A 27310-nucleotide genomic window follows, 5' to 3' on the forward strand; every position below is an offset into this window, starting at 1 on the left:
CTAAATCGATGGACAGGGGTTGCATAGGCACGTCCAGGGTGTATGAATGGCTCCCAGTAGGTGTGTGAAGCATCGGGCAGTGTCGCGGCCCAGCTCATCTACCAGTGTCGCAATATATATACGTATGTATAGGGTGAGCGACAGTGCCGCCAACACCAGCGGAAAATTCTCGCCGAGAGTGTTTCTATAATTCCTGTCGTATTAAGAAAGCCACCCGTGCTCAGCACCCAGCCCGTCACGATGCGCCAACCCATTCCCATCTCCTGCACGCAATTTGCCCCGTGAAAGGGAAGCGTTGGGAGGGGGGGGGGGTTAGGTGCTTGTGCGCGCACGCTTATCCTTTAGTGGGGAGAATCGTGTTTCTTTTGCTTTTACTGGAACGATCGTAGTAGTTGCTTCGGCCACTAAGGTCGCTTTACATGCTAGGCAGGCCCTGTTTGCGAAAAGAGCGCACTTTTCAAACACCGCAAGGTTGGGAGACTCGTTAGTTCACACTCATATTTGCACAAGTGATTACTTTTCGTGCGTCGTTTTTGTTAACCAGCACGTTAAGGGGTGAGCTGTGAGCCTTTTCACTTAGCTCTCGTCCTGCGTGTGTTGTTTTCATGCGTCATTTGTGCGTGAGAAGCGCGCTGCACGTTTCGATCTAGTAGCCGTTCTTCGCGGTACGTTGCGAGCTGTTGCTATTGAATTCATTTCTTCGCTCTGCGGCGAAACACTAACTGTTTTCAGTCATTGTTACGAATAACAAAATTCTTGGTTTAGTAGCCACTAAATGTAAGAAGGAAATGATGAAGGCGTACCAAATTGAAAAACATGGATATGATCGATGGGCAGATGCCCCTTTCTTGCATGTATATTGCAGCGCTAAAGACCAAGACGAAAGAAACACGTGGCTCATTACATTGAGAGAACAGGGGTAGTGCTGTGAGAGTTGGAGGCACTCAGAGCTTGGTCGCTCGATCTGCCACTGGAAGGCGGCACGCTCCCGGAGTGCAGGGGACCCGGTGACAAGTGGGGATATCAAGTAATTGAAAGATTCTAAGCTTCAGCATTTTCTTGGAAGCAGCAGGGAAATACGTGGGAAATAAGTTAGTCACATGTTCTGCATTATCCTACTTCATGGTTTGTTTGTGCATGGTATTTTTGTACAATCTGAAGACGACCAGCTGTCATTGCCGTCCTAACTACAAAACGGTGGTAGTGTGCCTAAGGGTGTTGTCAAACTACACATGGTTGCTGCGATTGTAGTCGCGCTCGCCGGCAGAACGAAGATTCGGAGACTGGCGTTCTAAGGTCATATGAATCAAGTTTACTGCGCCTACTCCGTTTTTCAGGCCTGAGCGCTACAAAAGCCCGTTCCTAATCTTAGTGCGTTCTTTCTCACAGGGCTCGACTGCGAACAAGGCAGAACAAGGTCAAAAACTTCGGGAAGGTCTCTGCTTCCCTATTGTTGTTATCTTTACACAAAGAAAATGTATTTCAGCACATTTATCGCCACTCTCGTATAACCAGGAGGTTCCTCAAATTTCAGAAGTCTCGCACGCAAATGGGAAGAGTTGGCAGGCATCAGCTGGTGGTGCTTCGTTGTTCGCAAGCACGAAAGCTTACCTTTTCAAGAATAGGTTCAAGTCTAGAAGCCCTCTCTATGTGTGCTCTAGCATACACATCGTTGTACACTTGATCTACCATAGAAAGTACTGTAGGCTTGTGTGCTCAGATTTGGGTGCATGTTAAAGAACCTCAGGTGGTCGAAATTTTCTGAGTTCTCTTCTACGGCGTCTCTCATAATGATATGGTGGTTTTGAAACGTTAAACCCCACATATCAATCATTCCTACAATACTAATAGACTTCGCTAACAGAGTGCACAGGACCAGTGCTGCACTACCTGCATTGCTGTTATCACAAAAAACGGGGCGTTTTTCGAAAAAAAACGTATTGAGAAGGTGTCATGTGCAGTGTTTTTTATCGGCATGATGTTTTAAGATGCATAGGCGTTTTGATAGTGCTTCATCTTTCACATGGCACCACCGTGGTGGCCTGGTGACTATGGTACTTGGCAGCTGAGCCGCTGGTCGAGGGATCTGATCCCGGCTGTGGTGGCTGCATTTTCGTTGGAGTCAAAAGTGCTGTAGGCCCGTGTGCTCAGATTGGAATGCACGACGTAAAGAAACGCAGGTGGTAATAATTTTCGGAGCTCTCCGCTATGGCGTTTCTCATAATTATTTTGCCACGTTCCATTTCCCAAGCTTTTGTTATCGTCCCAAAACACCACACGATTCTCAGCGCAAACCGCGCCAGCAGTTTTTGAGAGGGTTCCGGACTGTAGTAGATCATTTCGATAAGATCACGCCCACTGTGCGAATGGTACAGATTGTTCTGGAACGTACGCCGCCGCCAGCGGTAGCGCTAGAACATTCGACGGCGGGAGTATAAATGCCGACGCGCTTCGCCGCTTGTCAGTTGTTGATCGAAGGCCGACGCTCCGTTCGCCGCTATCAGTCCGAGACTGCTATCTGTGCGAAACTGCTGCTCTAATTGGACTTTCCGTTTACCGGGCACAGGTTCGCCCAAATAAACAGTTAAATCCCAACACGAAGTCTCCTGTCTTCGGCCACGTCACGACCCCGTGACAATATCATGATTTTGGGACCCCACACAATCATTCGTTTTTCGCATGCCTCAACTTCTCCGATTCACGTTATCATTTATGGAGCAGGTGAATCATGCCTTTCTTTTCATGCAACTGTCGTTTCATTAAAATATCTATAGTCCAAGCGTCCATGGTCATCAGAACATCTATTGTCGTTTACGTGTTTTAAAAGACTGGGGTCATCAATTTGCTAATCAATGTGTCAACAGGTTCAACGTCCAACTTACAGAAAGTGACAAAACCAGCACACGGTGAATAAAGAAATTGAAGAGTGATAAAGAAAGATTGAAAGAAAGTAAAAAAGTGCAACATTTAAACTACCCCTTTAGGAGGTAAACGCGATAGCGATATCTTGTCCCTAGTGCCTACTAAGTTCAAACTTTCCTGTGTCACTAAAGCTTTCGTATACGGCTGCATTCTGTGTAATGGGTAGCAAGATGGGAAATAGCACCCGTAAAGTTTTTTGAGCTTGCTATACACCCACCACGTGTCCTTAAGAGAAAAGGTGCTGTACCGCGTGTGCCTTGTGTATTGGATCGCCCACTTTAAAGCATCAAGCGGGCCACACAGTGTGCTTGTACCACGCTATAGTACTGCGATATTACAAGTTGCATTGTGAAGCACGAATACAGGACGCGTGTGTTTGTAAAGCATGCAAGCTACTTCCACTGCATTTCCAATCAGAAAAGTGTTTCGCTGCTTTTCCATGCAGACGCGGCGCTGCGCAGTAGAACACCCACACCATCCATACAACCCGGTTTTGATCCTCACTGAGACCCATTATTTTTATATTTTGGAGCTTGTTAAGCAAGCTTCTACTGCTCGCACTTTTTCTGGCGGCGATAGCTGACGTCCTGGGTGTGCAGTGCTATTGGTGTGAATATACACTTCTCCGGTCATCCCAGCTCTCTGGTGATCTCAACAATGGTCAATAAATGGCGCACCGCCACCGCGTTCAGTTCCGACTGGCATGGTGGATGAACGTGTTTTTGAGCGCTCCCGATTGACCGCGCAGATAGGTGGTTAAGCATGTTTCGAGCTTGTCTTTATAATTAATAAGGCAGCAGTAGAAACCTTTGTCGCACTTAATACATTCCACGGCTTTTGGGGGTCAGTCACCAGGTATTTAGTAGTTTGTGTGTGTATCTTTGTTGCTTTTTGTTTTTTCTCTTGCCATCCCGTTAGGGAGGTGCACGTACATTAAACACGCGAATGCTTGTTGTAGAGCTTACAAGTTTTCTTCTTCGGAGGGCAGGGATTGTCGTACACCGTGTTTTGTAATTATCGATCGGAAAAATTCATAAGGACAATTGGTGTCACAAAGATTTGGTTAAAAGGCTGTTAAGTGTTCAGGATGCGGGGTGGATTTCAGAATGAACCCAAGTGCTGAAGCGAATGGAGTGGAGGCTGAAGCCAAGTGTAGGCAATGTGAGGTCTAGGAAAATTGGAGAAAATGATGGTGTGCCATAGTCTGTTTATGAAAATCACCGAGCTAGAGACTCCAGCCCTTCTCCCATAGCTCTCGTTTTCTTTTGCGTAGCAAAAGAGAACCAGAGCTATGGAAAAAAGGCTGGAGTTTACTGATTACGTACTAGCGAAGATGAAAAAAGGAGCGGCCGACGGCACAAGAAACGAGAATGGTGGAAAAGAAAGAGCAAGTAAGTTTGAAAAAAACAGGTTCAGCCAGTTCAATTGTCACAATACCCAGATTCAGTGAAGTAGTGGTGGGGCTGGGAGGCGACAAAGCAGCCGGCTTAACAGGTGCAAGTAACCTCCAGCTGCAGGACATTCCAGCAGAAAAGTTACAGCCCGTTATTGAAATTGATGAGCAGAAGCAATCAAAAAAATAGTAAGCGGTGGCAAGAGGGTTGCAGTAGGGACATTTCTAGAACGCAACCTAGAAGCAGTCATGAGGAAAGCGAGCGCCAAACTAGTGGACGAAACCTCGTGATAATTTCAGGTGGTTCAAACGATGTCTTAAATGAACATATGGCAGGACTTGTGACCACACTGGCGAAAGGGGTCGACGACATGCGCGCCACATCTCCTAAGTACGGGTAGTGACATGCACGATACCAGAGTTATCAGTACGTGATGGCAACCTGCAAAGAGCGGTTGTCAACGCAAACCAACAGATATGGTATATAAGCTGAGAGAAAGGCTTTGAAGTGGTAGAAATGAACAGAGCAGTGCATAGGTGGGAAGGTTTTCAACAAGACAGAATTTACTTAGACGGGCGGCTAGGACTGGAGGTGGGTTGGCGACTCGCAGGACGCGCAGTAGCTTTTTTAGTGGGCACGCAGGCCCTTACGGGTGTATGATAGCTAGTAACGAGGAAAAGAACTAGGGACACTCTTTGACAGTTGTATGGACAAATACGATTCCAAAGAGGCACCGATATCTACGACAGCTAGATTCCGGGGCATAATTAGACGTAACTACAAGGGCCGAGCCGATTCAGACGTAGGTATATTAACATGCAGGGTGGCAGGATTAGGCTGAAGTGGGAAAAGATAGAAAAACAGCTAGGGGAGGAGAGGCAGATGGTATAAGGTTTTGTAGAAGCACAACTTTGGAACTTGGAACAACCTCCTAAAATCCAGACTATGCGTGGGTATACTGTTATAGAACAGAAGACAGCTGAAAAAGGGGTGATATTGGGCAATTTATTCATAAAAGTACAGACTGGCAAAGCGTCATGCAGGAGTGCAAGGAACATTTATGGCTAAAAGGGAAAGTTGCAGAACCAATGACACTCCTTGGTTTGGTATACTTCGGGACGGCAGCAAAGGCCAGAGAGGAAACCAGGCAATAGTAGAGTGCATATCAAATGACAATCAGGAATTAGAAATAGAGTGCGAGATATTTATACTAGGAGATATGAATACGCACATGGAAGATATAGATGGGTATACCGACCCAAAGGCAAAATGATCATTGATATGTGTGAAAGGGATGATTTGATCATTTCCAACAGTACTGAGCAGTGTGAAGGGCAAATACCATGGGAAGTAGGAACGCTGCAGTCGACGTTAGATTACGCACTGATGTCACATAGGATGTATGATAAGCTCAGGGGAATGCACATAGATGAATGTGGCTCCAGAGGTTTGGGTAATCATCACAAACGTATCAAGCTTAGTTTTGGAAGAGCAGTGAAAGTGGAAAGGAGACAAGATGAGCAACTACAGGAGAATTTTTATTCCGAAAGCCAAATAGAATTATCTACTAAACAAACTGAGAAAGTAATCACTGAGGCTAATAAAACAGTGTGGGCCTACACGAATCTAATTAGACTATTTGAGCTAGAGCTTGCTAACGCACGTGACAAGTCACCCCTGAAAAGCAGACACAACCCCAAGAGTTGGTGCGTTGAGAAAGTTAAGAGAGTCATAGCAAAATGTCAGGAAGCCTCCAGAGAACACATACATGCTAAGCAGTGGAGTGATCCGACAGATGATGTTGTATGAAAATGGGACATCCTTCTAAGTTGTCGACGGGAAGCATCCCTTCTGATCAATGAAAAAAGTAGAAGAAAGTGGGCTCATAGGTTGGCGGAATTATATAAAAAGGCTAGAAAAGCAGCTTTGAAATTTCGAAACCATGTAAATTCTCTAAGAAATCAGACGAGCTTAGAGCAGAGGTTTATAACTACAGCTCAAGGTGCTAGGCTAGAAGGGGACCAAGCTATTGAATATATAAGAACAAGGCTGACAGAAAAAATTCAACAAAGTAGTGCCTTATGCACCACAACAAACAAGGGTAAGTCAAGTGGCGCGATGGTACCCTTTTAACAACGAGAATGAGAAAGGGCTGAGAAGAGGGTTACTAGTAGTACATCTAGAGGCCATCAAGAGACATTAGGTCCGAAATTTAAGCAGACTTTGAGAGAGGAAGTGAGCAAAATAATAGTCGGTGGTGAAGTCCACGATGAATGGAAACTTAGCAGGATGAGCATGATCTATAAAGGGAAGGGGAACAAAGCTGACATAAACAACTACCGTCCTATAACAGCGACATCAGTGGTCAAAAGGCTGACGATGCAGATTATGAAGGAAAGACTGCAGGCATAGATAGATGATGAGTGGTTGCTAGGGGAACTACAGAATGGGCTTCGGAAACCCATGAGGTTGGAAGATATTCTGTTGTCACTGACGCAGTCCATAGAAATAGCAGAAAAAGAACACAGGCCCCTGTGGCTAGCATTTTTGGATATCAAGGGAGCGTAAGGTAGCATGGTTCAAGAGCGCTTGTGGGGAATAATTGACCCACTAGGAGTGGAAAATGGAGTCACTAATCAGTTAAAGGATATCTATAACGGTAACAAGGTAGTTATAAATTGGGAAAAACGGGTATTCAAGCGTACAGAAGTAAAACGGGGGCTTAGGCAGAGGTGTCTTCTGTCACCCTTGTTATTCATGATTTACCTGCAAGGATTAGAGGCCAAATTAGAGGGAAGTGGACTTGGCTTCAACCTCTCTTTCGTCAAACAAGGAAAACTTATTGAACAAGCACTACCAGCATTGATATATGCAGATGATATAGTGCTAATGGCCGACAACAAGGAATATTTGCAAAGATTGATGGATATCTGTGGTAATGAGGGAGATAAGTTAGATTTCAGATTCAGTAAGGAAAAATCAGCAGTCATGATTTTTAATGATAATCAAGGTAGTGAGCTTAGGGACAGGAATTCACACTACAGATAAAAGATATATACAGATATCTTGGCGTATGGATAAGCAATGGGACCGAGTACCTAAGGAACATGAAATATACGTAACGGCTAATGGTTGCAGGAATGCAGCACTGATAAAAAATAGGGCACTGTGTAATACAAGAGGTCTGATGTTGTGAGAGGAATATAGAAAGGAGTCATGATTCCGGGTCTGATGTGCGGCAATGCGGTCTTGTGCATGAGATCAGAAGTTCAAGCAAGATTAGAAATTAAGCAACGTGAAATAGGAGCTCATGGAAATACACCAAATAAAGGAGAACAAGGTGATATGATATGGCCATCATTTGGGGCCAGGGAAGCTAGCAGCAAGACAAAATTTGAAAAGCGATTGAGAGAAATGGGGGATTAGTATTGCGCTAGCAAGATTTTCAGCTACTTGTACATGAAGAATGTCGATACAAAACAGAAGAAACGAACAAGAAAATTTACGGGTAAATACTTGAAAAACAGCAGGGGGCCCAACCAAAATGAATTATTGGCTAAGAAGAAGGTGAAGGGAGCTGAGACCAATATGTGAAGAATGGGCATAATTAAAAAGTTCGCACTAGAAATCTATCGAACTTTTAAAGAGGAAATTGCCAAGGAAAAGATCTATGATAATACTAGGGGTAGTTCTCTACTGTTTGAGACGAGGACAGGAGTATTGCGAACCAGGACACATCGGGCGAAATACAATTGGGTAGACGTAGTAAGCAGTGCGTGTGGAAAAAAGAAGGAAACTGCCAAACACTTGATAATGTTCTGTAAAGGGTTTCCTCCTATAGTTGAAGATAATGGCGCAGAGTTTTTCAAAGTCCTGGTGTTCAGGGACAGTGAGGGCAAAATAGACTTTAAGCGGGTAGAATTCACTAGAAGGAGGTTATTTGATTGGTGGCTGAAGTCAAAGCACGGGTGAAAATTAAGCCCTTCACTGCAAAGCGCCAGTCCTCAACCTCACTACTTAAAAGAAACAAAAAGAAATGTCTAGTTTTTTGTTTCTTACGTATTACGGCTAGGTGGCACTAGATACTGCCCAATCTAAATGGTACAGACATAACAATCCATATATCCATCTTCGGTTTTGGATGCCCCGCACGCTCGCTTCTTCGCGGTGATTCTAACAATGCTCACTAGATGCCATGCCGCGACCAAAGACGTTATACAGCGGAAGAAAACGCGAGGCCCAGGAACTAAAATTTAGTGCAACGAATCGTAGAATAATGGTTTCAATAATCACGAAGAGCAGATGGTCTAAGTACACGGCCAAGAAATCCCGAAGGTAAGCGAATACAAGTACTTCCTGATATGGTAAATGAGGCAGATGCAGGTACTATCTGAGTAAAATGAAATCCAAACATCGGCAAGCCTTCGCGATAGTATAAAGCACGCCATCCACTTAATGTAATGGGCATCCATGAACATGTGTACAGAGCTGCCGGACAGGATACGCGCTCCTGTAAATCGTGATAACTCGATGGCACGCACTATATGCATCGCGAAGGCTTGCCGCTGTTCGGGTTTCTTTTGACGCGGATAGTACATGAAAAAAACATCCGCAGAAAAAGGAATGAGGAATGCTGCAATGTTGAAGCAAAGTGATATGGGGATACAATAGGTACGAAGTGCTTTGAGGTCTTTGGAAAGATGTTATGGTTCCGTGGCTTACATTCGAGAACTCAGTGGTATGCATGAAGCCATATATGCAATAAGTAATGGACATAAATCAAAGATCTATGAAACACATCGTGTAGGGCAGACCCTAAAATTAAAGTGTGGCTGTAAAGGAGTACATGAGAGGCAAGGCTTCGAAGTAAGGGAAGCTCACAGCAAAATAAGAACTGAAGGCCTAGGAAAATGAAGGAGAGTAGATGAGCAGGAAAAGTGCTCCGCCATTTTTATAGGAAGAGCATAGGTACAAAGTGAAGAAAAGGAACTTGGGTGCTCATTAGTAGATATACGCGAAAAGTGTGGACGATATGACAACGAGAAGTATTAACCAAAAAGACATACAGGTGAAGATGATTTATTAAAGGACAGTGATGAAAAAGAAGCCGGCTCTCAGTGACCACTCAAAGGGCAAAAACTAAATAAGGAGGGTGATGTTTCATGGCAATTCACGGTAAAATACTTTACTTTTTGGAAACAGTTTGGGTTGTCCTAGACGGCGTAGTTATAAAGTTCAATGAAGTAGAAGATGATTGCACAGGATTTGGGGGAGCTGAGAAAGCAGTCGAACATGTTCTGAATAAATGTTGAATTATGCACCGAGGTATGCGTGTAGGCTGGAGCCTACATGGGACCTTGAGTTTTAGGTACACTTGAGAAAAGCTGAACACGTTCGCAATAAAAGCAAGTAAGAGATGGTTAAATATTGGTGGCAAAAATGTAGAGAATAAGGACATAATACTGAGGAAAATAAGAAGATTTTGCCTGAACAGGCAGAGAGATGGAAAGTGAATTTCTGATTTCCTTTATTAAAATAATAAACATTTAATGAAAGTAAATAAAGCAATAGGCCACCATTAAAAAAAGTTTTCTTTTCGTTTTTTTTTCTTTGAAGCCTGGTGGCACATATGACACTGCTCTGTTATAAAAAAGATGCTCTAGTATCCATCCATCGTTCTTGCCAGTTTTCGATGGCCCGCGTTCGGTTCCGCACGGCTCTGTCCACTTAGTTCTCGTCATTTCGTAGGCATGGTAGCACGTGACCAGTTGCTACGATTAGTTTTCCTCACGCGGGTTTCCACAACTTTACAAGTTTGCTACTTACACACAAAGATGGTACAACGCTGACATTTGTCTGTTCGCGCTCGTCCTGTGTATAGTTGTGCGTTTGTTTCGTGCACGTTTTTTCGTATGTATAGTCGAGTGCAAAATTTTAGAGACCACAAGGAGCGCGTGCCGAGGCGCGTCGCTGCGCCTTCTGGCGGCTGCACGGCTCTGTCCGGGAGCGCGTACTGCGCACGCTCGTCCCATATCACCCGGCAGCCTGCCCTTTCGCTCGTTTCAACGGTGCGCATCTCGAAACGATGCGTGCGGCGCAAGGTGCCACTTCTGCAGTCCCTGTGCAAGCACCGGTGCTCCCGAGCGATAATATATCAGCAAAAATGCCTCTAACGTAACAGCATGGCTCGAGCGCGCCATGCAATACGCTTTCGTCTTTGATGCAGCGCGAAAAACATGCAGTTTCTCAGCTTTTCTCAAACGGAGTTGCCTGATATGCTCATCTTGCAGTGATGAGCAAAAAGGATGTGCGCCTGCACATCCTTTTTTCTTTTCGTGTTTCTACCATGAACAGAGGCATGTTCTCGTGTGACAAAACGAAAGCATTGCTCCATGATAAACCGCCTCAATTTTCATTCCTTCATTGCAATATTCGCAGTCTTCGTAAGCATCACGATGATCTGATCAACTTTCTTTCTATACTTGACCATAACTTTTCAATCATCTGTTTGTCGGAAACGTGGCTGACACAGGTAGATGGCAATCTACTTGATCTGCCAGGGTACATCAGTGAACATAGTTACCGTGGAAATCATAGAAGTGGCGGATCTGCTATTTTTGTGAATTCGTCGATTGCGTACACCCGTCGTCTCGATCTTTCATTCCGAAATTTATTGTGCGAGTCTGTATGGTTAGAGTTCGACCGGAATGTCTTGCCACTCAATAACAGGCCTACAATCTTGGCATGCATTTATCGTTCCTTGTCATCATCTTATTCGGACTTCTGTTCACAGCTAGAAGAAATACTTAATCTCTTAACCAATGAAAATAAGAACATCATCATTTGTGGTGACATCAATGTAAACATACTTCCTCCTAGCTCTCAATCGTGCTCTGATTATATCAACTGCTTATTTAGCTATGGTTTCTCTTCCTTAATTGATGTTCCAACTAGGTGTGACACTGCCGGTTCTTGCACGTTAATAGACCACATATTTTCATCATCAACCTCTGATTACACCACCGGAGTGATTGATTATTCTATTACAGATCATTATCCCCTGTTCTTCGTTCTTGGTACCGGAAAACGTGCACAGCACCGTCAATATACGAAAAATTCCTTCAATGGAGCTTTATTTGCACGAAAAGTGCATGACACATGCTGGAATAACAATTTTCGAGAAGATTGTCCTGAGAAGGCATATTCGATTTTTCTATCAACAATAACGAATTACATTAACGATTGCACAACCCATGTAACCCATAAGCACACATTCTCGTCTCCTAGGAATCCGTGGGTTACAAATGCGCTGCTGCGCTCAATAATAAAGAAAAATAATCTTCACAAAAAGGTGAAATTGCAGCCTTTCAACGCATCTTTGCAAGCTAGATTTAAAAATTATAGCAACATTCTTTCTAGCGTCCTCAATCGTGCAAAACGAAAATATTATGAACGGCGAATAATTGAAAACGGAACAAATACTCGGCGTAATTGGGAGCTAATTAAGAAATTTCTGAATGTTAGGGAGTTCGATGCCAGCATTAAAAAAATAATTTACAAAGACAAGGAATACTCTACCGAAGCTGATATGTCAAATGTTTTTAGCGATCATTTTGCCACGTGCCAAAATACGCTATCGCTTAGCGTTCCAGCCTATCTTCCACGTAGCCCTCAGTCCTTCTTCCTTCACCCGGTTTCTTCTTGAGAAGTTTTTAACGTAATTTCCTCCCTCAAAGTTACGGGACCAGGCCTGGACTCCATCCGGCCGTCTAGAATAAAACTGGTTGCTGCAGACATATCATTAGTTTTTGCAGATATTGCTAACAAAATTTTCAGAACCGGTATATTTCCTGAGTTGTTGAAACGTGGTAAAATATTTACTGTGTACAAAAAAGGCTCTCGTGATAACATTAACAACTATCGACCCACTTGCATTTTGCCTATTTTTGGCAAAGTCATTGAAAAGCTTATCTACAGTCGTCTGATGTACTATCTAAACAAATTTAATCTTCTTTCCCCACACCAGTTTGGCTTTAGGAATGGTTATTCAACGGAACAAGCATTGCTCAAATTCACGGATAACATTAAACAATTTATTGACGAAGGCTTCGTTGTAGGTGCCATATTCATTGATCTAACAAAGGCATTTGACACACTAGAACATTCTATTCTTCTGGATAAGCTCGAGTCTTTTGGTACTACTGGCCCAACTCTAAATCTTATTCGTAGCTCCTTGTCTAACAGGCCACAAGTCGTATACCTTAATGGTCAATTTTCATCGACTAAATTAATTAACTGCGGTGTTCCCCAAGGTTCTATATTAGGTCCGTTGTTATTTCTACTATTCATAAATGACTTACCTAATACGCTTACGTTTTCTAAGTGTTTGCTATATGCTGACGACACGACCATTTACTCATGACATAAATCGCTCACCGCACTTCAAGACACACTTAATACAGATCTTAACAACGTGCATTCCTGGTGTAGAAATAACAAACTTCAGATTAATCCTACTAAAACAACTTTCGTACTCTTTCATAGCCCACAAACTGTAGGCTATGAAATGTTGTTCTGGTAAATTGGTAAACAATAATGTTGTTCTGGTAAATTAACTTTTTCGATTTGATTATTTATTGTTCTGTGTTGAATGCACTATTTATTTTTGTTCGCACTTGTAGCTTTTGCTGCTGTTACTTACCTTTTATGTACCCCAATAATGATAGGAGGTCCCCCTGACAGTTTCTTACTTTGGGACCTCCTGACGCTGTATATATTATGTGAGCTCATTTTTTTTTTGTACTCATGTACTCAGCAATGAATTTCGTGCTCCGTCTCGGAGACGTTATGCCAGCTCCATTTCTTGGTGCGAATATCGCGCGTGCAGTGGTATGCAGTAAACCACTGAATATCGCGCATCCAAAATGAATAGCCAGGAAATGCGATAAATGAACAGTTTATTCTTATAAGCCAGAAAAAGAAAACGACAGCGATAACTGCTATCCAGGAAAGATCACTACTTTCAGTATTTAATCAAACGCCCATTGGCGGCAATCACTTGCGTCACACGAGATGGCATCGAATTGTAAAGCGTCGCCACGATATCGGGGCGTAAACGAAGTGCTTCCCAATACTGCTGTATGGCCGTGAATAGGGTCTCCTTCGTTGAACTTCCAAGATTCCGCGCCGCAAGTCAGCACTTCACGAGACCCCAGACGTTTTCAATGGGATTCATGTCCGCTCCTACAGATGGCCATTCCAATGTGCGAACAGCAAGGCCCTCAAGCAAAGATTTCACACTGCGAGCAGTGTGAATCGGGCTCCTGTCATGCTGGTACACGAAACAACCATCCTTGAACGGCCCATTCAAGACATAAGGAAGCAATTCTCTCTCTATTATAGGTCGAAGACAAAAAAGTGCTGGGCTTTACTTGCCTTAACCACAACGTAATTAAGGCGCACTGTAGTGGATCACCTGCCATTGATTTTTACCAGCTGTGGTTACTTACCCTGTGCCCTACTCTTTCTACATAAGCAAGGTAAATAGTACAAGAAAATACGGAATACAAAATACGGATTACAAAATACAAAGAAAATCAAAATACGGCATGCGCGACTAGACTTGAAAATGCGTCTTTTGGGTCAGCAGCCGAGCATCGAAACCACGGCACCACCGAGGCTTTAATAAAGGGTTTATCCTTAATAAACCGAGTTTGCTTTCACCTTTATTCCTCGGTCTTTTCTGCAGCTGTTGAACGTTTGGTGGTTTCATGCATGTTTATAGACACATGATATTTGGACCAGGTATTACTACGTGAGTTAGTTCGGCGAATGAGAGCGCAAAAGGCAACACTGCTGGCGGAGCTCATTGTGCCTAACTCGACATTCAAAATGTGATCGCGCCGCGGATCCCCTAGGAGTAACGCGCACTATGTGCAGCACGCCGAAACCCGAAAATAATGTGCTGTCGTCACATTAGCGCTCGGCTTTTTTCAATGTCTTCACAGCGACTACCTTGCACCGTCTGCATCGTTTGGAGATGCGTGCCGTTGAAACGAGCGAAAGGGCAGGCTGCCGGGTGATATAGGACGAGCGTGCGCAGTACGCGCTCCCGAACAGAGCCGTGCAGCCGCCAGAAGGCGCAGCGCCACGCCTCGTCAAGCACTCCCGTGGTCTCTAAAATTATGCACATGACTCTACTCAGCACTCGAAGTGTCGAGATGTGACAGTTGTTAGTTCACAGTCATCTTGTGTATGTTTTAGTAGTGGGTCGCTTCTGCTCGAGCAGCACTTTGTATGTTTCGAGGTCCTGAACGCTTTTCGCGTGACACTACAATTTGTTGCGGCAGCAATGATTCCTTGGCTCTTGTGGCGAAACAATGCACAATAAACGCCTAATATACTTCTGTGAACCTATGTTTCACTTTGGTTGTATACCAATTCGTACAACAGACGGATTAGCCATGTTTTTTTTTTTCCTTTGAAGACATCGTCAACCGCAACCGTATGCGTACGTTTCATGTGAGACGGCTCATACGTTTGTAAGTCATGTATTCTCAATGACTACATCACATTAGAGGTGGACAGAAGAAATACTGCTCCCGCTTCTGGTGCACCCGTACTCTACTGAACCACTGTTTTGTAATGTTACGCCATATTGGATCCTGATGCAATTAGCGGCTAGCTTTAGTTCGTATACCATTTTGTTTCGAAGCTGTCGCATTCATTGCGTCGCCACTGGGGCGGAACTGTGACTTTATTGTTTCTTTCTCTTCAAGAGCAAAAGAACAACTAATGAAACAGAGAAAACGCACAAAGTCTCGTACGCATTCGCTGAAAACGACTGCAAGGAAAAATGCATTTTCTTCTCTTCTCAGTCAAGTTATTTCTCCCCCTCAAACAGCAACTTGCCTGCTTTTGCACCGTGATCAACCCATGACTGAGCAAGCGACAATGTGATGTGATGACAATCATTTGATGCCACGTTTTCTGATATCATGATGACGCCTGAAGTTTTACAATTAGTGACGTCATGATGGCGTCATATGCTGATGCCATCACGTGATGATGATCTTTTGCATCCCACCTTAATGATGCTGTTTTCAAATGCAGACCGCACTGTGTTAATAGCGTAGTTACGTAACCTACCCAAAGCACTACCTCACTTTCTGCCTTGCCTCGCCAACCAGACAAAGGAATGAAATATGAAGCAGGATCTTTCTTTAATGGGACTATGATGACATTGTTGATCGAGAAAATTGCTCATATATCATGTTGCATTTTGCATGGAACAAAACGACGCGGCAAGTTGCTGAAGCTCTGTGATGGTTCCAAGAATACAGAAAAGGAAACCAGAGGTGTGTGGGGTAACTTGTTTCTTTTCCACGGTGCCGTTCAGGAGAAACGACTTCGTGCCTTCTAGCAGGTCGACGACGAGTTTTGAGAGTATGTTTTGATTGCAACGAAATGCTTCAAAACACATCAGGACACTACTGTGTCTCTTTCCACTGTGAAGGGGGTAGGGGTAATTTGTGCGTCATTTTTGATGTCGCATGAAGCATCTGACAGTTTAGTTCAGAATACTCCGGTTATTACTAATTTAAATTACAGAAAAGGCTCGAAGCAAATTTAACTACTCTAACAGTTGCAGGGCTCATTACCGTTTTGAAATTGCAATATGCTGATATAGTAAAAGAATGTGCCCTTGAAACTGTTATTGCTATTTGCTGGTCGTAATATTACATGCCTAATAACACTTCTTCGCATAAGCGGCGGTGAACGTCCTGAGGTGCTTCTCAATACCGGCTAACCTGAGGCTCCTGGCGTCCAAGCCCGAAAGGTTGTCTGACTCCTACCAACTGCGGTTCCTGCACGGCCTGCGCGCCGTCAGCATCTACTATATCGTCTACGGTCACTCCACGTGCGAGATGGCGTTTGTCAGTGGTAAGAACCAGCCCATAATTTAAAGATTAGTACGTCTCAGAATCATTGGTGAGGTCTTTGGTGAGGGTCATCAAAGCTAAAATTTCTGTGAGCACTAGACACAAGGGTACCGAAAGAATTAAGAGTCCTTGTGTGCGTTTACATTCCAGAGTTCTCGTCAGTTCGCGCGTTCTTCCAATAGGCGATATATCACTTCAGTGAAGCATTTAATAGAACTGCAGCCGAGCAAGTTTGTTTTTGTTTATATTTGAACATACTTACTTGTTATCTGCAATACGCAACATGAATTGAATAGAAGCACCACGTTCTACCTTTTCTGTCACCTTAGTGTTTATTGCATAGTACAAACTCTTGAATGTGTGTGATTATGTGCTAGGCAGAACACAAAAAAGTGCTCCAACTTTACGGTGTCGGTGCACGTTCTACAAAACCATGTGGTCAAATTTACCGAAGACGTTCGCTCCGGCATGCACAAGAATCATGTAGTAGTTTTAAGACATTAAACTTTACATATTAATGTTAATGAACAATAAAAATGTGTTCTTGAAAGTATGCGTAAAAAACAAAGCCTATACAAAGAAACAAAAAAGTGACCACTTAGTTCTGGTTTAGTATCAAGAAACAAAAAATATTGCAAGGTCTTAAATTTTCATTAAAGAAAGCTAAGCAAAGTTATTACGAAAAAATATTCTTAAGCCGTCAGAATAGTTCTATAAAGAATTGGGAGTCGCTAAATTCATTCCCGAACAGGACTCCACGTCAAACTTCAATTTTAGACCTAAATATATTCATTTTATGCACAATGATGTGCTTGAAATTGCAAATGATTTCAGTGACTTCTTTCTTGAATTATACAATCAAGACTACAGCGAAGCTGTATGCAGCATAAACGAAGTTACGTTTTTAGTTATTTTTCCCTGTAACAACAGAAGACAATTTTATCGCAATTAAGAACCTTAAGGCTGCCTTGCCCTGAATATTTGACATCTATGCTCGCCACCTAAAAAAAGTAAGTCAATTTATTTTCTCAAGCACTAGCCAGTATAATTAACAATGTTTTTATAACTGAAATTTCGCCGATTGCTTATAAGAACACAAACGTTGTACCTATTTTTAACAAAGGGGACAGGACAAATATTTCTATCTGCCGACTTATTTCTGTTTCATACTCCATGAGAAAATAATTCATAAACTGCTTGTTAGTCGCCTCAATAGAGACGTAAAAATTTATTCTCTTGAACAACTGCCAATTCATTTTTCGTTAAGGCAGTTCAACTGACTTCACGGTAATTTCACTAACAGACTACAATAGCCATTCTATTGACAAATTACTTTTTGTTACTTCCGTAACTTACAACTTTGCAAGGCTTTCCATACAAATAATCACGGTATGTTACTAAAAAACTAGAAGCCGGTGAGTAACAGGTCCAGCGTTAACGTTTTTTTTCAGAAACTACTTGTGTGACAAAAAGCTGACAATTCATTTATCCGGGAAGTTTTCGTAGAATAAAATGATTATTCAGGGGGTGCGAAAAAGTTCAATCTTGGGACCATTATTATGCATTCTCTATTATGATAACGTTGCCCAACACACTTCACGCTCACAATGGATGTTATACGACTGTTTGAAAATCATATGTATATTTACAATCGTTAACTAATAAAGAAATGGTGCATTGGAAACATTGACACTTGGTGTCGCAATAATAACTCAATCCTAAATTTTAAAGAAAGAAAAATTTATTGTTGTCCGTTGTTCTCAAATACGACTGCACTTTTCATCTTACGTAACGTTTGTCTCCTACTTTCTTTCTACTAGCGAATGTGTTTTATTATTCGGTATTTATCTCAATGAAGAACTCAAATTCCACTAACATCTTTCTCAAGTTTAGAAGAAAACTTTTTTCGGTTAAAAGCTCTAATGAAAACTAGACATTGCTAATCTACCTCTGTTCTCCTTCCACTTCACCAAACATTAATTCATAGCCATATAATTTATGGCCTTACTACCAACGGCAACACGCATCAGTGCCACCACTCATCTGTTCAACACATACAAAACCAAGCTGTGCGCATCATATTAAACTTTAGTCTCAATAACAATAATATTGTACGCACGAAAAATAAAGTGCTCACAGCTAACAACTTCTTTGCACTCAACCTAATCACCGTGTTTTTCAGGTTAATCAATCAAGATCTCAACCACGACTTTATTTCATTGCATTTCTTGTAGCATATTAACCCAACTCATTTTGCTGAATAAAATAATTTCTTGCTCCCGAAAGCATTTCCAAATTACGGCAAAACGATACCATCCAATTTTGCTATCAAAATGTGCAATTTTCTCTCTCACCCAATCAAAACATCATGATCTATTAATGCGTAAAAAAACACTGAAATCTCATTTCTTGAGCCAATATTTAATGATAGCGTGTACTGTGTTCCATCAGCGCTTTTTTTAACTGCTAAAGATTATAGGAACATTACGTTAAATTGTATTGTTACTATGCATGGTGGCTTTCGCTGCATGTTGCAAATTGAACTTGCATTTCGTTTAATATTTTACAAATAAAAAAGTGTTTGTACGTGGTAAAATACATCATTACTGTCAGCTATTATGGCAGCATTCCTTTGTGTAACTTGCGCACCCGCGTGTGTATGTTTTTATTTTTTCTTCACTTTGAATATTTTCACATTTTGTGCATGTTTCGTAGTTTGTATTTGATCATTCTATGCAGAGAGTCCTGGTACGGTGTCCTGCCCTTGCGACCCTCTTCTGTATATCCTTCACGCTGTAACCACGCCACGTAGTGACAAAATGTTGATTTGATTTGCCTTCCGCGGTTTTGTTCACATATGTCAACGAGGTGCCTGATATAGGCATGACGTGGCCATGTGACAGATGCACGCAACAACAGGAATGCAAAGAAAAATCACTGTCTTACTAAGCCCACTCAATCCGTAATTTGAAATGGTGGTCCTGAATATATAGTGTCCCAGCCACTGCGCTCGCGCGAGACCGAGATAGCATTCCTTTGGTCAATGGGTAATGTATTTCTCGAAACAAGCGTGTCCCAAATATTGCTCAAAAACATATGTGCCAATATCGGTGGCACCGATAAAACAAAAACGGCTCTTGCGCTGCACAAAGCTAATCTACATCTGCAATCACAATAATTTTGAATTAAAAAAATGTTGATTTAGGCTATCATTTCTTCCATCACATGTATATAACAAACTTCAGCCTGAAAACAACCCATATATTTAATATCGGTAGGTTATCCGAGATTTCGCACGCACTAGGTAACTCGGTGTGTCTTAGGTGACCACGGCTATTGATTTCGACCTGTCGCATTGATAGCAATTGTAAAGAAACCAATCATCACAACTTCTGAATGAAAAATTTGACCGATATACCATCATTGAGGGAATTGCTTTGATATGACGCAGCCTACCTTTTCTAGCTTATATATTTATTTATTATTTGAGCCTAGTGTTGCAAATTAGGTCGATGTGTTGCAGTAAGTTGAGTGCTGTGCACATTATGAGCTTACAGGTATGTTGTTTGTACTAACGCCAAAATGATAGCTGATGGCCCAACATAATGTCGCAACTGGCGACATGGCAGAGACTGCAGTTTTGTTAAAACGAACAGTACGATATGTTATGATTGCGCGCATTTCATAGACAGTGATCATTAGATTACTGGTGGTGAGAAGCGCTTCATTATTGTTTGCCGAGTCAAAGAACTACTGAAGTATTGTTCATTGAATGAAAGTTGCTATCCAAAACTGCAAAATTAGTTGCCATATTATACGCCTCCATAGGGTTCATTTCTTAGTGGTTTGTGGCAAATTTGCGGCTCAGCAGTGGTATACTCGATTGTCACATAAAAAAAGCCTGAATTCAAACGTGGCTCGAATCGTGGTTGTTATTTGCGTCCAACAAAAGTTTTAATTCACCGACAAGGTTGCTGATGCAGGTACAGGATTTTCTTTGATAGAGGCTCCTCAGCACTACTGTGTTATAATTTGCTCTGCCTTTCATCATCTTTTCTCAGCTGACCCAAACAGTATGTCAATTACCTGTTTCGCACACCCGCATTACACGGGCCATAATTTGCGGGTATGCACTACATGCGTCTGTGAAAATGGTGTGAAGACCTATAAGCGAGACACATATCATGTTTTCGATTTCATGACCCGCCAGTAGGTTGATCATAACTGATACTTACCTATGCGAAATATGGTACATAGCAAGTAAAACAGGCGACCACGAAAGTGCACATTACCGTAAAGCAAGTGTTTTTGGTTCGCGATATTCTTCGCAATTGAAAGTTCAAAGAATTTGTGTTTAGACGATATTTTACAGTACTAGACAAAACATTACTCTCTTTAAAAGCATAAACATTTTGCGTGACCCGAAGCCAGCCAACTCGGAATGTCTTGGGCCGCTCATATGTAGAATGCCTATCTGAAAACTTCCTAATATAACCCCTCAATCCGCATTTAACCCATTACCACCTCCATGCATTAACCTACCTACAGATCTAAGCATCCACACGGAATCATCTATTTACATAACATTAGTAAATGTCGACTGCATTGCAAGATGTAACAGTGTTGAGCACATGCAAGGGCACTCTAGTGCCTATACTACTTTAAGTAAACAGGACAACAAAACAAACAAGAAATTAGCTGTCATCACCTGGAAAGTGGGAACTTGATAACACATCCCGCTCAAAAAGTGAATTTTTCACTAGTTATAGTGAGCGAATTCTCGAATGCCTGATATACCATTATAGATGCCTGCTTTTTCTCTCGAATGACCCGAGGCTACTTCTAATTCACATTCACCTACATACAATGCTTTTTGATCGAGCTTTTTGTTGGAAAAGACAAGTCTTTGAGGAAATAGGAAGCAAATATATATATCCCTTAAAAATGCGGGTTTCACCCCCACGCATGCAGCGTATTTGGTGTTCGAACAGTAGTCAACAGCGAAATAGTGCTCAACAGCCAGCTTCAAGGCAATGTTCAGCATGTTGAGCTTTTTAACTGCATGCATCTGGTATATACAATCAAGGACGAACTGACCTAGGCGAAAGCAAGTTTGCATTCAGCAGAAAATATTCATATAATTACATATGCTGCGCATGTCCAACTTACCTTGTTAGAAGTGAATAGGTAATGATTTTGTTTGGCAGGAGAATCAGCCAATATTTGCAACAGGAAGCTAAAACCATCAAGTGATTCTGCAGCTAGTTGCAGAAGGAATTGTAATATAATGCACATTGCTGAAATACTTTTGTGCTCGTGAAACTTCACTGTCGCGAAATGCTTGTGCTTCGTTCGCTTCTCAAAGCAACCACAGCGTGGCGCAAGGCACTATGCCTCTAGGGGCATTGTTTGGGTGCCGAAACGCTTGGTCAGTGGCAGACAAACTGACACTTATTGTGCATTTCGTGCTTGTGCTATGCTATTCGCTATTCCTTCAGTTACGTGAAATATTAGGGATGGCACAAGTATGAAAGCCTGTGTTGGGTGCTCGAGCGTGATGCCGTTTACAGAAATAAACAATAAAAAGCATGGCTTGTTGAGAGATACAGAGTAGCACGAGCAGTAGAAGCGGGTCATACAGCTGCTAAACAGAGGTGATTTGACCTTTCAATGAAAATGTACGCCCTCGTGTATGAAACATTGTGAGGCAACATCGTCAGTGCTCATGATTCCCACATCAACAGCGACGCTGGAAGTAAGAAACTGACACTAACGCTTGTACATTCTTTCTTTTAGCAGAGCCATGTGCAAAAAAAGGTGTTCGTTAACTGGGGCCCCCATTTATTTTTCAAGATATATAAAACGGCATGGTAAGATAAGCAACAGGAACAAATTACCACTGTAACCCCTTTCATTGGGCCTCGTAAATAAGTAACACCATGAGCATTCATTAGGCCCATATTTGTTCTTCAAACCCGTTCATCGTCCGGTAATACTCTTCGTCATTTGTTGCGGGGATTCGGTAGTACTGCGCTCTGCACCTAGGATGTGGTAGCTTGGCCATGTATTTGGGCACAATATAGGCTTACACACAACTTCTTGTGCACTAAGGGCACAGGCGAAGGCAAAATGTAGGCAAATGTTTTTTTCTTTGTAGTTTGAGAAGTGTATTCACTGCATGCTGTCTGCATTCATATTGTTCGTAAACTTCTTTCTTGTAAGTGTGAGAAGTTTATTGGAATTCAGGTTGTGAGTGAACCCGACTTAGGACAACCATCTGGCATGCTCGTTTATATTCATTTTTTTAAATAACTTGTAGGATGGAAGCCAAAACCGTGCCTGCATTCAGCGGTACATATGGAAATGTCGGGTAACATTCACATGCATTATATTTCACCTGATTGAAGTGCGAAGACGCTGTTGGCATTTTATTCGCGTTTGCTTTTCGGAGCCACTCTGTTCGGAAACTTGTAGTTGCTGTCTTCATTACACCTTGTGTGTGCATTCTTCACCATAAGTTCAGGTTCCGAGAATAAGAAAAGTCTTCAGGAAATCCAAGTTTTGCAGCACCTAACAGTATTGACTTGTAGTAAACACGAAGAAAGTCTGGCAACGTACAAAGGAGTGAACACAAAACTGGCGCTTATTCCCTAGTCGAACTTTTGAACGTTTTCAACAGCCCTTGAGAGGTGACGTAAACAGGTTGACAGTGGACACGTCCCGACTGACATCAATATATGCGGAATACACTTATACAGTATTGTGTGTGCAACTTGAGCAGTGGAAAGATTGAGCGAATGGGAATCGCTTCGCAGAGACTTTGCTGCTTTTGTTTAACCTTCACACCCTTAGGATTGCGGGGTTGAAGGCTGTTATTTCGTTTAATAATGACACTCTCGCATGTGCAAAACTGTTTCGAAAAGTAGCACTAAACGCTGTCCGAAACAAAGCTATATCACTTAGTAAACTTTACCACAATCGACGATACATTGTGCTTATAGTGGCATGACGGCCCACTGAAGAACCAACACCACATGAGCGAAAGTCAAAAACGAATTCGGCATTAATGAGCAAGTTTGTAGACATTAACAAAATAATCGATTGGTGTTTGTGGCAAAATATGTTCGTTTTTCAGCTCTCTTCTTAGTTGATTATCGGTTAACTAAAAACTATGTTCCTTACTCTGATGATTTCCTATTCTTCCTATGATTACTTATTCTTTCCAAAACAAGCAGTTTATTATTTGCATTGTGTCCTGCAGAACCAAACACAAATTTTGAACTAGGACGGAAATTATGCACTTCAAACTGTTAAAAATATATACAATAACAGTTGATTAAAAAGCAGGTGCTATTCGCTTAAAATTCACCGATTCGTTAATAATAATAATATTAAATATGTGTAAAAGTGAATATACTAGTTTTAGTAAGTGCCCTGGACTAACATGTGCCATGTCGTCGTTAAAAGAATTCCACATGACCTTCGGAACTCCTTGCTCTTGTAGAGCTTGAACACAAGAAGATGCAGCTGCAGCTCACACTCTAAACCATTATAAATTTAAAAAGCTCAGATAGCGTACCAAGTAAAACTACTACTGCGTGAACGGGCGAGTTGTCTAGCAGACCACTCCAGATGCCTGCAAAAAGTAATATTTAAACAGCAGCTAAGGTCATTCACAAATAACATGTGTACTATTGAGACAAGTAAAAATTGCAAGGGCGCGTAAGTTCTCGTTGCGGCATATTTCCCTTGCAGAACTGTGAACACCCAAATAAAAGCCTAAGAAACTACGTGTGAATAGCTGCATTTCACATGGAAGAGAGTGTGTGTGACGCCACACATCTTTGAAGGAACACGGGCAGCTAAGTAGCCATATGCAACACATTTTGCGTGGTCGCAGGGCTGCACATTATCGAAGATACATGTATCTGAGATACTGTCGTAGACAGTTTTTAGGTATCTTGCGCCTGTATTGTGACACGTCTCGCAAGACGAGTATCTGCATCTGTATTTTGTTTTAATTTGACAATGCTATAGCATGTGAAACACTAATCGCTGATTTAAGTCTGCTTCTCAGGCTAGTACTGGTGGCACTTAGCAAACTGAATAAATTCAAGGGCTGCACCATAGTTTTATCTTTTCACCCAGCTCCACCAGTCCGGGTAGGCAGTGAGGTGTCTGCGTTCCTTTCAGGGAAACAGAGCAACACTACAGAACTCACGCAGTCTCAGCGGAAACTACGTTTGCGTGGTGTCCCGGTTTCCTTTTGTGTTCGGTATATATTTTTTTATCTTTTTCGTTGTGTCAAAGCGATGACACTTACCCTTAGTCATTTCGAAGCAACACGTACCACAGTGAGTGTGGTGATGATCGAAAAAAATTTGATGCCACTCTCAAGCGTAGAACTACTAGCCCCGAGAACAAACACTGGCGTCACTGCGGTCGTGGCGATGTGACGTCACGGCACGGACTCGCCTAATCCGCCTGCACTTGTCGCCTTTTGCAGCGCCCATCATGTACACGCTCTTTAGTGAAAAGTGGGTGATTATTACTCAATTTCCTGGCGCGAATTTCTCAACAGACATGGTACAAGGTTTCACTAGTGAAAGTTTTTAAAGCTACAAGAAGTTTTCATAATTTAGCTTAGGACAGGCATACTCCCGTTCGAACGGAAGATTTATTGTGAACATAGTGGTGCAGGAGAAGACGTTCGTTGTTTTTAAAGCCTACACCATAGAATGGTTGCTAAGAAAATATGCTAAGAGATACTAACGTTCTTACAACTAAGCGTAAACTCCAGGAGTGGAACATGTTTGTGTCGAAGCATGAGAAATGAAATTGGGACGTTTTCAATTCAACCGATACATCGCACTCCACCGTACAAGTTACGCCTGCATCTGCGAAAGATCTTTATAAATTGACAGAACTGCGCTTTCTCAAGCAGGAAAATTACATGAATATGACAGTTATAAGCACTTCCGTAACATATTCGTCAAACAAGCAAATAATACTGCCACACATACGATTGCGGAAATAATGAGATATTTCCGTTCACTGTGACCATATATAAAGAATTATGTTCAACAGTCGCCAGTGATTATGTGGCCCTATACCATGATTTGCGTGAAATTCTGGAGTGTTCTATAGCCGCGTCACAAACGCTATAGGAGCTTCACCTGGGAGCTCCGCTGATAGCAACGATTTCAACACAAACGTCAAATAGTCGAAATCAACTCTTTCTATGGCGCACTCAAGGACGTGGTCGAAGCAGTGGCGTAACCAGGGGATGACTCACCGGGCCTTTCCCCTATCCCCGAAATGTTTTTCCTCATGCAATGAGAAAAATGACCATTTCAAGTAGGTGCCCTCCCCCGACCCCGAAAAATATTTCAACCTATAGGCTTCTGGACACATGTAATAAATAAATGATCTTCGTCTCTATGAGACTACAACTGACCTCGCACGTTATGTCCACGAACAGGTAATCAACTGCAAGAAAATTTAACATATGAGGTGGTTATTTAAATTGGTAGTTCGATGCGCAATTGCACCGTCGCTACAATTCTGCACGAAGACAGAATCGGACTGCAATAGAAACTTTCCCACCTAACCTCAACCGCACTTTACCCCAATAATTTCGGTCAATTAAAGCTTCAAAATTATTGCGAGAGAAACATAAAACTAAACAACGTGTTGAGTGAGCAACTACACGAGAACAACACACAACAGCGGCGACGCTTTTCTATAGGGCGAGCGCCTTCCGGTATATGTTGCGATACTCGATGCTGCATGTGAGCACGGGGCGTGATACACTTGTGAAAACACTGTCATTAGAGAAACGCAAATTTCTCCGGTACAAATTATTCCAGGCCAAAAGGAGCCCCGATATCCCCGAAAGAAATCACCCTTGCACACCTAAACCATATATTTTAAATATGGTGCCCTGATTCTTTCTCAAAAGCACATGACTATGTGTCAATGAGTTTGTTGTATTCAATGAGAAGCGTGTTCTTGATTTGCACACCCATCTGAATGCGGCTGTTGTCGCCACGAGTGGAATCCATCATCGGGGAATCCATAGCAGCGTGACACAGACCTTTTCACTCATCTCACATTGCTGACGCAGCACGTGATTGTGCAGTAGCAAAAGTGAACTTTTTATTGTTTTACCTGAAACGTTACTAAGTCTGTGTTTTTCCGAAATCTACAGCTTGAGACAAGCCAAAAAGCGAACGCACACATTGGAACACCAAACGAAGTGAGCTCATAATTATGTTATCGCGCCGTGGCTCGCATCAAAGACTGCGTGCCGTGACGTCATCCACTAGGTGGCGCCACTCCAACTTCTCGGGGCTAATAGCACTGACGACGCCGATGCTGTACCTATAGTAGAACAAGCTCTTACTTATTAGACGATATCTTTGCGTGCCATGTGGCTTTCTGCCTGCTGTTTGGATTTGTAGAGAGTTTTTGAAATTTTCACTTGATTGTTAGCACGAGTGATATCTCAGTTGTCCTTCCTTCGCATTTCATAGATCTCCTTAAATTTCTCTTAGTTGTTTTGTTTTGGTCTCGTGAATTCAATGTGCGTTTTGTTAATTGCAGAGAAAATAAGCTATCTGTTTCATCTTTGCCTCTAATTGTTTGCTCTATTTTTCATACTGTTCACTTCAGTCTACACACAGTCCATTTGAGTTTACTTTTCAGCCAAGGCGACTTGGGGAAAAAGAAGTGGGCCTGCGTTGACTAAGCGGCCCCAAACATTCTGCTTTCTGCTCTGTGAAACGGCAAAATGAAGTAACATCCTAATAAGAAGAGTAATTAGGAGTTATTTTGAAGATCTTAAAATGGGGATCCTAGAAACATTCTTGTGTCAAATTATCCGTTTCTCTTATGAGCGTCTTAATGAGCAACTTGAGGCAATTTTCTATAGGAGCTGATTTTTTTTCTCTTACCTTAACAGGTAAGTTGACGATACTCCATGCATATTTGCCGTAACTATTATGAGTACTGCCTTTATCATGCATCTTCACTTCTTGAACACAATACTTG

At 42.2% G+C, this 27310-nt stretch overlaps 1 protein-coding gene across 3 annotated transcripts in view; it reads left to right on the forward strand.

The window, feature by feature from the left end:
* LOC119160789 (O-acyltransferase like protein) overlaps positions 1–27310 on the forward strand; it is a 625262-nt gene that overhangs the window by 424816 nt on the left and 173136 nt on the right. For 2 of the 3 annotated variants that reach the window (XR_005108333.2, XM_037413024.2), the window contains exon 6: positions 16086–16259. The exons of the other annotated variant lie outside the window; for it this stretch is intronic. Coding sequence is in view for 1 of the 2 variants with exons in the window: in XM_037413024.2 (XP_037268921.1) it covers positions 16086–16259 (174 nt within the window). In the remaining variant the exon portion in view is untranslated. The remainder of the gene's footprint in view (positions 1–16085; positions 16260–27310) is intronic. 3 annotated transcript variants of the gene reach the window in all.

This window comes from Rhipicephalus microplus, chromosome X (genome assembly GCF_043290135.1).
Source record: "Rhipicephalus microplus isolate Deutch F79 chromosome X, USDA_Rmic, whole genome shotgun sequence".
Classification (NCBI taxonomy): Eukaryota; Metazoa; Arthropoda; class Arachnida; order Ixodida; family Ixodidae; genus Rhipicephalus; species Rhipicephalus microplus.